This window comes from Myotis brandtii, unplaced genomic scaffold (assembly GCF_000412655.1).
Source record: "Myotis brandtii unplaced genomic scaffold, ASM41265v1 scaffold2204, whole genome shotgun sequence".
In the NCBI taxonomy this organism is placed as follows: Eukaryota; Metazoa; Chordata; class Mammalia; order Chiroptera; family Vespertilionidae; genus Myotis; species Myotis brandtii.
This window is the reverse complement of record NW_005358261.1, coordinates 422,055-433,836: the sequence shown is the minus strand read 5'-3', so window position 1 is coordinate 433,836 and position 11,782 is coordinate 422,055. Positions and strand designations below refer to the sequence as shown.

Here is an 11,782-nt window from a genome sequence, read left to right as displayed (position 1 = left end):
AAAACTGTCTCCATATTTTACTTATTTTTATTACACTTCCTTAGGGTGACTAAGTGTCATCTGTTTTTTCCTCTCTCTGTCTACTGTGTTTTAGTGCCTGCCCAAGTGACTGGCTTGCATGTGGCCAACCAAGGGACAACCAGCAGCCTATTTACTAACTGGACCCAGGCAGCGGGAGACATAGACTTCTACCAAGTCTTACTCATCCATGAAAATGTGGTCATCAAAAATGAAAGTGTCTCCAGTGAGACTAGCACATACAGCTTCCACTCCCTCAAATCAGGCAGTCTCTATTCCGTTGTGGTAACAACAGTAAGCGGAGGGATCTCTTCCCGACAAGTGGTGGTAGAAGGAAGGACAGGTAAGAAGAGCACATGGACCTCCAGAGTTCCATTTTTAAAACATTCTATAGACAGGTTAATTTCTGATCTTCCTAAAAGCCAAGTCTTGGTACCATCCAGAAGGTAGATGTTGCTCTTCCAGGAATGAAAATGGAGGGCGGGGGGGATGAGGGTAGGAGACAGTGAATTCTAAATTTTCTAAAATCTCCAATAAGTGACAGAACTCAGAAAAGCCTTTGTGATGACATGATAGTCATTTGATGCCAAATCTCATCCATTATACATGATGAATTGATATTGACAGTTATATGAAAACTAGAGGCCTGGTGCATGAATTCGTGCACAGGTGGGTCCCTCGGCCTGGCTGGCAATTGGGGCTGTCTTGCCCAGTCCCGATCAGGGCCAATCGGGCCTAGCCGCGGGGGGGAGGTGCTGCAGGAGGTTGGCTGGCCATGGGAGGTTAGCTGTGGGAACACACTGATCACCAGAGGGTAGCTCCTGCATTGAGCGTCTGCCCCCTAGTGGTTAGTGCGTGTCATAGTGACCAGTCAACCAGTCATTCGGTTGACTAGTCTTAACGGTCACTTAGGCTTTTATATATATAGAATATTTAGCTGAAGTTAATCAACTGATGATGAAAACAGTCATGCAATTTGTATATACTATAGGACTTTATTATGATAGCCATCAAGGGCAATACTATTTACTATGCACTAATTTCTGACACAATACCACAGTTACTAATTTGCAAACTACTTCTAGCCAGGGAACTTCTGAAGGGTATCCACATCTTTTCCATTTTGTACACTTGGCAGATCGTAAGCTCTCAGTGAATGTCTGTGGCACTCAGCCCAATTAAAATAAGTCAATGATTATGGTTGACATCAGAAAGGCTGTTCTCACCACAATAGCTCTTTCTGACCACAGCTGGTCCAATCGCCAGACTTGTTGATTCCAAGAGAGGATTCTAGGTTTGTTTGTTTTTGCCACTAGAGGGCAGGAAATGCTTTGCAAAGAGAGAAAAAAAAACCACCTCTGGTTGTGTTAGTTATTAGACTCCCCAGGAATAAATAAATTCATTGCAAGAAGATCAAAGCTATGCTCAAGTCTAAGCTTTCTAGAAAAGCTATTGCATTCTTTACCATTTCACTCAGTCATCATTATTGATGAGTTTGATTCAAACACTTTTATTTGGATTGTTAGGATGTTTGTTCCAGGTTTCTGCATAGGGGACGTCCTGACACATTTACATCAAAATGCCTCCACTTAAAATACTTTATGAACAGCTACACCATAAAAAATGCAGTAGGGCCAAACCAGCCGGCCTGTGTGGCTCAGTGGTTGAGTGTTGACCTATGAACCAAGAGGTCGTGGTTCAATTCCTGGTCAGGGCACATGCCAGGGTTGCAGGCTTACTAGCATCCAAAAGGCCTCCTTGCATTTTCATTTTGATTTGCCTTCTGATATGAGAGGACTCATAGCATGTCTTGACCTCTGTCTTATAATCAGATTTGATCTCCTGAGTTCACACTGTTTTTTGTGACCATGATAAATGACTCAAACTTTTTTGATTGTGCTTTTCTTTTAAAAATATTCTCCCCCTTTTACAATCCTAGTCCCTTCCAGTGTGAGTGGAGTAACGGTAAACAATTCTGGTCGCAATGACTACCTCAGCATATCCTGGCTGCCAGCTCCTGGAGATGTGGATAACTATGTAGTGACTCTGTCTCATGGTGGCAAGGTGGTTCAGTCCCTCATTATTGCCAAGTCCGTCAGCGAATGCTCCTTCAGCTCCCTCACCCCTGGCCGCCTCTACGATGTGACCATAACCACAAGGAGTGGAAAGTATGAAAATCATTCCTTCAGCCAAGATCGGACCGGTAAGTCTATGAGAAGGTACAGGATCTAAAAGAGCCAGCTTACCATGTGGCTCAAACACCTTAGATCTGCTATATTTCTGTAATCCTAGGAGAAAAGGCCACTGAGGTCACAAAATTGTTACAAAGTCATCATATTTTGACCCAAGAAACCCCTATATGAGGAGAAATTACCATCAGAGTAAGATGAACAATACTTTATGGCTAGAATTCATATTATATTCAAACACAGTAACAAGTTTTTCTGTTTAGAGAGTATTTTTTGGTTGCTAGACCCTGGCTTTATATTTGTTAACTACCTTAACCCTTAAAAATTCTTTATTGAGGTAATAGTTGTTATTATTACTCCCATTTTATGTATTTTTTATTTTGTTGTTGTTAAGCCTCACCCGAGGGTATTTTTCCCCACTGATTTTTAGAGAGAGTGGAAGGGAGGGGGAGAGACAGAGAGAGAGAAACATCAATGTGAGAGAGACACATTGATTGGTTGCCTCTTGCACACACCAGGGATGGAGCTGCAACCAAGGTACATGCCCTTGACCGGAACCAGACCTGCGACCATTCAGTCCAAGGGCTGAAGCTCTAACCTCTGAGCCAAACCGGATAGGGCTATTACTCTCATTTTAGAGATCAGGAAACCAAAATTAAGGTTAAGTAACTTGACTACTGTTTAACTTGTTGACTAGCCAGTGCATTTAAAATCCTAGATTTAAACCCAGTTCTGAATGACTCCAGAGCCTACTAACTTCTTTTTTAAAAAATTTAGATTCTTTATTATTCAAAGTATTATTTATGTCTTTTTTCCCCCATTGATCCCTCCCTGGCCGCTCCCACCCCCCAGCACATGCCCTCAACCCCTACTGTCTATGTCCATTGCTTATGCTTATATGCATGCATACAAGTCCATTGGTTGATCTCTTACACAGCCCCCCCACCCCGCAACTCCCACCCTCCCCTGCCTTCCCTCTGAGGTGTGAAGGTCTGTTCGATACTTCTATATCTCTGAATCTATTTTGTTCATCAGTTTATGTTGTTCATTATATTCCACAAATGAGTGAGATCATGTGATATTTATCTTTCTCTACTACATTTTTCATCCTGAAATCCTTCCTGAAATGTCTGTTGGTCAAGACTACTGTTCATCTTTTTTTACACAGGATAAAAATGTGAACCTTCATAGTTCTGGGACCAGGAACAAAATCTTAGCAAAGGCAATGAATGCCAGGTCTCCGGTGTGCTGGAAAGAACTAAATTTAGACAGCTAGCATTTCCCCAATATACTTTTTTTTTGGAGAATAGTTTGTTGATTTTTAGAGAGGAAGGGAGAGGGAGAGAGAGAGAGAAACATCGATGTGAGAACATAGCATCAATTGGCTGCCTCCTGCAGGCCCCCTACTGGGAATTGAACCTGCAACCCAGGCATGTGCCCTGACCGGAAATCGAACCAGCAACATTTTGGTGCAGGGGCCGATGCCAAACAACTGAGCCACATGGGCTAGGGCTTCCTGGGGTTTACATCTGCGATTTCTGCTTAAGGTTGACATTAATATTTGTCAAATCTTTCCTGCTGAGCTATGGGTTGATATTTTCATTTTAAAATGTCGATTTTCTATGCGGATCTGGAACAACTAACAACATCCTATGACTTCACACATGGTCTGAATCTAGTAGGCACTCAAATGTTTGATGAATCAGAATTCACTTAGATCAGGGATTTTCACCTAGTGCTCCATGGGTAGACTTTAGTAATGCAGTAATACCAGAAATTGTCCCTGAAGTTGTTGGGGATAGGGAAGGTATGTACTTTTGGGGGGGAGTGCATGGTTTCTTTCAGATTCTCATAGTTTCTGTGACCTCAAAAAGGATCAAGAACCACTGATTTACATTGTTACATCATGCTAGCTTTGAAAGTGTTCGTAGAACAATCTAATCCCGTCTCCATTGGAAATAAAGTCCCAGAGAGAAACTGGCTTCTCCATAGTCACATGGTTGACCAGTAGTCAAGTTCAACCTGCCTCCAGCACTATTTCCATTACATCTTGCGATCCCTGAAAGCACTAGTCAGGGATATAGAAATATTCCCTACCCTCAAATGATTTAAAATCTAAATATACTGATAATCCCAATAATGTCTTAAATCTGTAAAAGCAGATTTCCATTTACAAAGCAGCCTGATATCAGTGTCTTATGTTAATCAACTTGGAGCCTAAAAAATCACCAAAAATTAAAGGGTATGCCAACCAACTACAGTACTGACTCCTTGCTTCCCCTCAGCATCAACTCATGAATGTTTCCTGTGCATCTGACCTTTACATTGCAAGGCCTTTTGCTAAGATTGTTTTTAAACACAAGAAAAGTGATTCTTTTTTCAAAGCACCCTCTTGAAAAAAGAGGGTGCTTCACCAGCATGAACTTGGATTTGGTGCACGACTAATCGAGGCAAACCATTAACCCTGACAAATCAGTTCAACTGGAGAGTCATGTCTGAGCTACTGTCTTGTTAATTTGGGCTGATTGTCTCAATGTTCTTTTCCTTTTCTAATGTTCTTGTTCTACATTTCGGATGAAAATATCAATATTTCTAATTCTGTATCACATCACCTCACCGTGCAGCAAGGTGAGTCTCACACATTACCTCCAGTTCCACCTGGAGAGCCCCTTATTGCCTTAGCATGGTATTCAGCTTGGTGTTTCTTTCGATAATAGTTGCTTTGCCTTCAAGAAATTGCTTGGATCATTGACCTTTCTTAACCCATGCATTCAACATCACTTCAGAATTTCTCCTCCTTAACTCTGTGGTAACTAAATTCCAGCAACACTGTCATTGGTCCAAGGTAAATATCTTGAAAAAAGCATGCCTGTCCTTGCTCCATATCTGTGGTGAGATTTATGCCAATACAAAAACTAACCAGTACACATAAGCCAACAAAGGGTAGTAGTGCAACTTGTAGGTGTGAGAAACATCATGAAAAATGTAGCTTAGATGCCAAAATACTGACATTTAATACCTCTCTCACACACAAGTGGAAGAGAAGACTTGGACGTAGGCTGGGCGTGTGGCCAGAGCAGAAATCCCTGATTTACCAAACACAGACAGAGGCCACACAGACCTAAAAGACATGCTAGTGTTGGTATACAAGTTCAGTACTCTGGATCTGCGTTCATACCTCTTTCCAGTGCTCCTTCTCATATATTGATAATATCCAGTTATAGCCACATAGTAATGACCTACTGTTGAATTAAAATACAGTCCCAAAGGATAAATTAGAATACTCTTAATATTATGCTCTAAATACAGATTTTAAAGTGTTCCTGTTAACAAGTATTGATTGATTGACCAATTGAGAAAAAACCCACAGGTACACAGAATTGTATTTTTGTTTATATATTTATGGGGGCGGGGAGGAAATCTCGGGTGCACAAAATTGGATTAATCATAATTCTTGGTTCTTATTTTTAGGCATTTAACTTAATTTAGATAAAAATCTTAATAAGTTAATATGTACCTGAGAAACCATGATCCAAAATAAAAACTAGGAACCTGACACTAATCTATGTCAGATAAGGTGGTTCCCACTTCACTAGTCCATCCCAAGGTAACCATCAACTTGACTCCAATTTTCATCTCTTTCTTGCTTCCTACCTTGCATATTTTATTATTTGTTGTCCTAAAATTATAGGTTTTAAAATTTTCAGTTGTTTTAACATAAAAACGTATATTTTATGAAGTATATAATCTTTTGGGTCTTTTTAAGTTAATAGTATATTGATAAGAGTCATTCAGATTTTGTGTTTTAATGTTAAGATCAATAAATCTATATTTTTGTGTTTTGAGTTAAGAATAAACTAATTATGACCACCATATACCAGTTCATTCAGCTAATCTCCTGTGGATGGGCATTCTCTCTGTCATTTGGTTTTATCAGGCTTTTTAATTTTACCGATCAAATCTATTTAAGATATATTTTTCCATGGCCCGGACTTATATTTCCTTGATCACCAATGATGTTGAACATATCTTCATGTATTAATTAATCATATGTGTTTCCTCTTCCACTTTTCTTTTGGATTGTTTATATTCTTCTTGGTGACTTTTTATCATGTCTTGAATCACCAAGGTATGTTGGAATTACTAATACCATCGCCATCATTCATATTAATAATCAGTTATCATGTTTAATGTTCTATTTTGTACATGACATTTTCTGTAGGCTAAAAACAGGATTAAGATTAATTCATCAGATTCTTTTTTTTAAAATCCATTTAATCATTCCAACGATTATAACAGTCTTTTCCTTTCAGAAATGTGTGGTTTAAAGGTCTAAGACTTTTATTTAAAATGCACACAATAAAAAATCTCCTCACTTTTTCATGTTGTCCCAGGTTGTCATCTGTGATCAATTGCTCACTAAGAATCAGTAAATCTTGAGCAGTTCTCTGTTCTGTTTTCAGTGCCTGACAAAGTCCAAGGAGTCAGTATTAGCAACTCGGCCAGGAGTGACTACTTAAAGGTATCCTGGGTGCATGCCACTGGAGACTTGGATCACTATGAAGTCACCATTAAAAACAAAAACAACTTCATTCAAACGAAAAGCATCCCCAAGTCTGAAAATGAGTGTGTATTTGTTAAGCTAGTTCCTGGACGGTTGTACAGTGTCACTGTTAGTACAAAAAGTGGGCAATATGAAGCCAGCGAACAAGGGAATGGGAGAACAAGTAAGTGGAAAGATTGCAAAATTTGATGGTCGGTTGGGTCTTGAAGGTTACTGAGTAAATAATTTATCTGAACCTTGAATTTTCTCTACTTAGTTATCAGTAAATTACATTCCCAGTAAGTCTCACTCAGAACTAACATTGTTTAGCCCAGCCATGGCCTACAATTATAGGATATTTATTGGGAGATAAAAGCAAATATACTTGGCAAGCAAGAAGGCCAAATGCCCCATTTTTCTTCTCTGTCCTCTTTCATTGCACATTTTGACATTTAAAGTTCTGGACGTTTTGTTTTATCTTATGATTGAGAACATAACTCATTTTACAATTAGATTGCACCAACATTTAGCATATAAGATTTATATCAGGAAAATAACTACAATTTTAGCAGTTGATTTTCAATTTTTCTTGTTTAATTACGCATGAAGTAATTTAAGTGACTTATGTGGGGAAGAGAGATGTTTGCCAGTTCCTTGAATGTGATTCATAAATTATTGTGTAGGTAAACTTTGATCAGTCACTTTCCTGAAGTGTCTTCTAATACTCCTCCCTAGTCCCAGAGCCTGTTAAGGATCTAACATTGCGGAATAGGAGCACTGAAGACCTTCTCGTGACTTGGTCACGAGCTGATGGGGATGTCGACCAGTATGAGATTCAGCTGCTCTTCAATGACATGAAATTACTTCCTTCTTTTCACCTTGGAAATACTGCAACCAAGTATCGCTTCACCTCCCTAATACCCGGGCGCCGGTATAAAATTCTCGTGTTGACGATCAGTGGAGATGTACATCAGTCAGCCTTCATCGAGGGCTTCACAGGTAATTGGAAATATGGATCTTGAACCTGACCAGTTATAGCAGTATACAGTTGGCCCTTGAACAACATAGGTTTGAACTACGTGGATCCATTTATATGCAGATTTTTTTCAATAAATATGTTGGAAATTTTTTTCATTTTCTTACTACCATGAAGCAGTGATTTCTGTTATTCTAGGCTACCATAAAACCATCATATTTCTGCTTCTTCATTATCAGTGAATGAATCATTACACCTGTAAATAATATTATTTTTTTCACATTATTTTCTCATTTCTGATGTCTATTCTTAGTAGTATGTATAACATTTACAGTGTATTGTGTCACATAAGACAGTATTGATGTAGGTACTGACAAATAGACAATTCATCTTGTAAACAGATGGCATAAACTTACGGTATCGATACATACAGTAAGTACTATAAATGTATTTTATTTTCCTTACAACTTTCTTAATATTTTTCTCTAGCTTACTTTATTATAATAATATAGTATATAATACATATGACATACAAAATATGAGCTAATCAACTGTTTATGTTATTGGTAAGACTTCCAATGAATAATAGGCTACTAGCAGTTAAGTTTTGGAGAAATGAAAAGTTATATGCACACTTTCAGCTGCATAAGAAAGGGAGAGTGTCTGCCCCTAACCCCTACCTTGTTCAAGGGTCAACTGTACTGGTAAGTGTAAATATCTCTGTTGCTTGGGTATCACTTCTTTGGAACTTTATTAGTAGTGTTGCTATAATAGTTAATGTTTATTAACAGTTTTCCATAAACCAGACCCACAGCAAAACACTTTACACATACATTCTGTTTAATCCTCACAACTTTATGGGATGGTTGCTATTATTATCATTACCATTTTTCTGATGAGGAAACAAACTTACAGAGGTTAAGCAATTTGCCTGTAGTCCCACAGCTGGTGAATGAGAAAACCAAGACTTGGACCAAGGCAGTCTAGCCCCTTGCTCTATTACTGGCACCGTTCACTTCTCCTCACTGGCTGAGATGCCACTCTAAACTTCCCTCATTAACTTCAGTTCAGGCAGAAGAGTCAGAGAAAGTTGACAAATTGATACCAGTTTTTTCTATGTGTATCCTTTCAGTAGATGCCAGAACATAAGAAGCACAAAAACTTTGGTTGAAATTCCCACAGTTCATTCTCTAAGTGATGACTTTTAAATTTATTTTCTTTTTCAGTTCCTAGCACTGTTAAAAATATTCACGTCTCTCCCAATGGGGCGACAGATAGCCTGACAGTGAACTGGACTCCTGGTGAGGGCGATGTTGATTCCTACACAGTGTCCGCGTTTAGGCAGAACCAAAAGGTTGAATCTCAGACTATCCCCAAGCACATCTCCGAGCACACGTTCCACAGACTGGAGGCTGGGGAGCAGTACCAGATTGTGGTTGCCTCGGTCAGCGGGTCCCTGAGGAACCAGATAGATGCGCTCGGCCGGACAGGTAAGCATCCACCTGGAGAAGGGCCAAATTGGTCTCCATAATGGGACACTGGATGTGCTTAGTTACTCACAAATCAAAAATACCCAAATTTAAAACCACCTAAATTTGTACAATTCAATATGGTTTTAAGAGCATTTCTCATATTTCTTTGCATTTTTCTTTCTTAATGGAGATTTTCAAAACAAATGAAAGGTAATTAGGAACCAAATCATTTGAATAAATTTTTTAACTTGTTAAAGGCTTTAAAATTTTAACAAGCAGACTTCTATAATTATGCATTTTTCAAAATATTATCACTTTCTCAAAATTCTTTTTTAAGAAAAAAAATGTTCCTATGCCATCTACTTCACTTGTGATAGCTAAAGAACAAGTAATAAATCAATGAATAATGTATATGTTTACTTATATTACTATCACTATTAATATATTACTTTCAAAACAAAAATCATCTGCAAGTACCTGTTACATGCCAGACATCTATTAATAAAAGGGTAACATGCTAATTAGTGTGGATGTCTTCCGGGCGTCCATCCAGACAAAGACACAGCAGCTGCGAGGCCCAGGGCTCAGGCAGCCAAGGGCTCACGGTAGCCATGGGCTCACAGAAGCCGTGGGCTCAGGCAGCTGTGGGCTCAGGCAACCATGATCCCCAGTGGCTGCGAGGCCCGGGGTTCAGGCCTTGCAACCACCGCAACCAGCAGTGGCAGCAGCAGCGGGGTGATGGGGGCGGCACCTTCCCCTGATCAGCCCGGTTGCCTCCTGCAGAGGGAGGCCAGACTGCGGCTGTAGTAGGACATCCCCTGAGGGCTCCCAGACTGTGAGAGGGGCCAGGCCAGGCTGAGGGACCCCCCCCTGTGCACGAATTTTTGTGCACTGAGCCTCTAGCATATATATAAAAGCCTAAGTGACTGTTACAACTGAACAACCAGAACGACTGGTCAACCAGTCACTATGATGCGCACTGACCACCAGGGGGCAGACACTCAATGCAGGAGCTGCCCCCTGGTTGTCTGTGCACTCCCACAGCCAACCTCCTGTGGCCCCTCCCCCTAGCCAGCCAACCTCCTATAGCCCCTCCCCCTGGACCCCAATCAATGGGCCGGCTGGCCAACCTCCCACGGTCTCTACCCCTGCCAGTTGGCCTCCCCAATAGGCCCTGATTGGGGGGCTGGCCATCCAACCTCCTGGGGTCCCTCCCCCAGCTGGCCGACCCCCTGATAGGCCTCGATCACCAGCCAGGCCAAGGGACCCTACCCGTGCACAAATTTGTGCACCAGGCCTCTAGTTTAAAATTATCTCTAGTCACACTACCTGGTAGAGGATCATCATCTCTACTTTAACAATAAGGAAAGTAAGGCTAGAAAGTTTATGAAACATTATCTAGATACATGTAATAAGGTCTGGAGCTACTAGTATATTTCAAATCTAGATCTGTCTGTCTCCAAACTTCATGTTCTCTCTACTGTGACACAATACTTCTTGGGTGTCTTCCTTTCTCATAACCATTTATTTAGTTGTGGGGCTTGAGCCTTACTATGTCTCCAGTTGACATATTTCCCACCATGTGTCAATCACTGTGCTAGAAAATGAGAATTCAGTAGCAAGATAATGCTTCTGACCTCAAGAAACTTATAATCTATTGAAGGAGACCAAGAAGTAAAAAGGCAATGACAGTATACCATGGTAAGTGCTAAAATAAAAATGAATATGGGGTACTATAGGAGCAAACAGAAAGAGTCAGGGAGGAAGTAATAGTTAAACAGATACTAAGAAGTCATCCTGATGAAGCAGAAACCTTGGCACATTGAGGACCCTTACACTGTTTAGTATGCTAGAATAAAGAATGTGAGCCATGTGGCCAAGGAAGTAGACAAATCAAATTGTAAAGAGCCTTGTATGCCTTATGAAGGTGTTTAGAATTATGGAGAGCCATTGAAGTGTCATCAGCATGGATGTACTATGAGAATATGCCTGATACACATGTAGTTTGAAACTGAGAGGTAAGGAATCAAAGGGACTGGTCAAGTAACCTGTAATAATGTATGAGAGAGATGATATTGTCTTAGGGTAGTGGTAACAGATAAGGTGAAAAGTAGAGAGATCCAAGAGAAATGAGATTTAGGAGACAGAAATTATAAGATTAATGATTAATTATATGTAGAAGGGTAAGAGTTTCTGACTTAGATCAAAAGATAGAATCAAAGGACAGTAAGGAAATTATGGGAGGGAGATGAGGAGTCCAATTTGGGCATCTTGAGAGTTGGACATTTGTGAAACATCTAGAGAGAGATGTCATTTGCAAAAATAGAAGACAGGTCTGAAATATGAGCCTAGGACAAAAAATATTATTAACAAATAACACTATTTTGCCTTTCACATCAAGAGCCGTAGTACAAACACTATTATATACTATTGCTTAAGTCAAGGCTTGAAGTTTTGACTTGAGTTATTTGGGAATAAAAGTCCAAACAAGCAACTACATATTCCAAACTATATTCATTGAATGTAAATTTGTTCAGCATTCTGGCACTCTCTAGAAAAATACATATACATCATTCTGAATATT

At 39.8% G+C, this 11,782-nt stretch overlaps 1 protein-coding gene across 1 annotated transcript in view; it reads left to right on the top strand.

Annotated features, from left to right (window-relative positions):
* PTPRB (protein tyrosine phosphatase, receptor type, B) overlaps window positions 1-11,782 on the top strand; it is a 109,558-nt gene that overhangs the window by 51,399 nt on the left and 46,377 nt on the right. Inside the window, exons 10-14 of the mRNA XM_005866112.2 lie at window positions 95-361; window positions 1,958-2,221; window positions 6,671-6,934; window positions 7,486-7,749; window positions 8,953-9,216. Of these exons, the coding sequence (XP_005866174.1) occupies window positions 95-361; window positions 1,958-2,221; window positions 6,671-6,934; window positions 7,486-7,749; window positions 8,953-9,216 (1,323 nt within the window). The remainder of the gene's footprint in view (window positions 1-94; window positions 362-1,957; window positions 2,222-6,670; window positions 6,935-7,485; window positions 7,750-8,952; window positions 9,217-11,782) is intronic.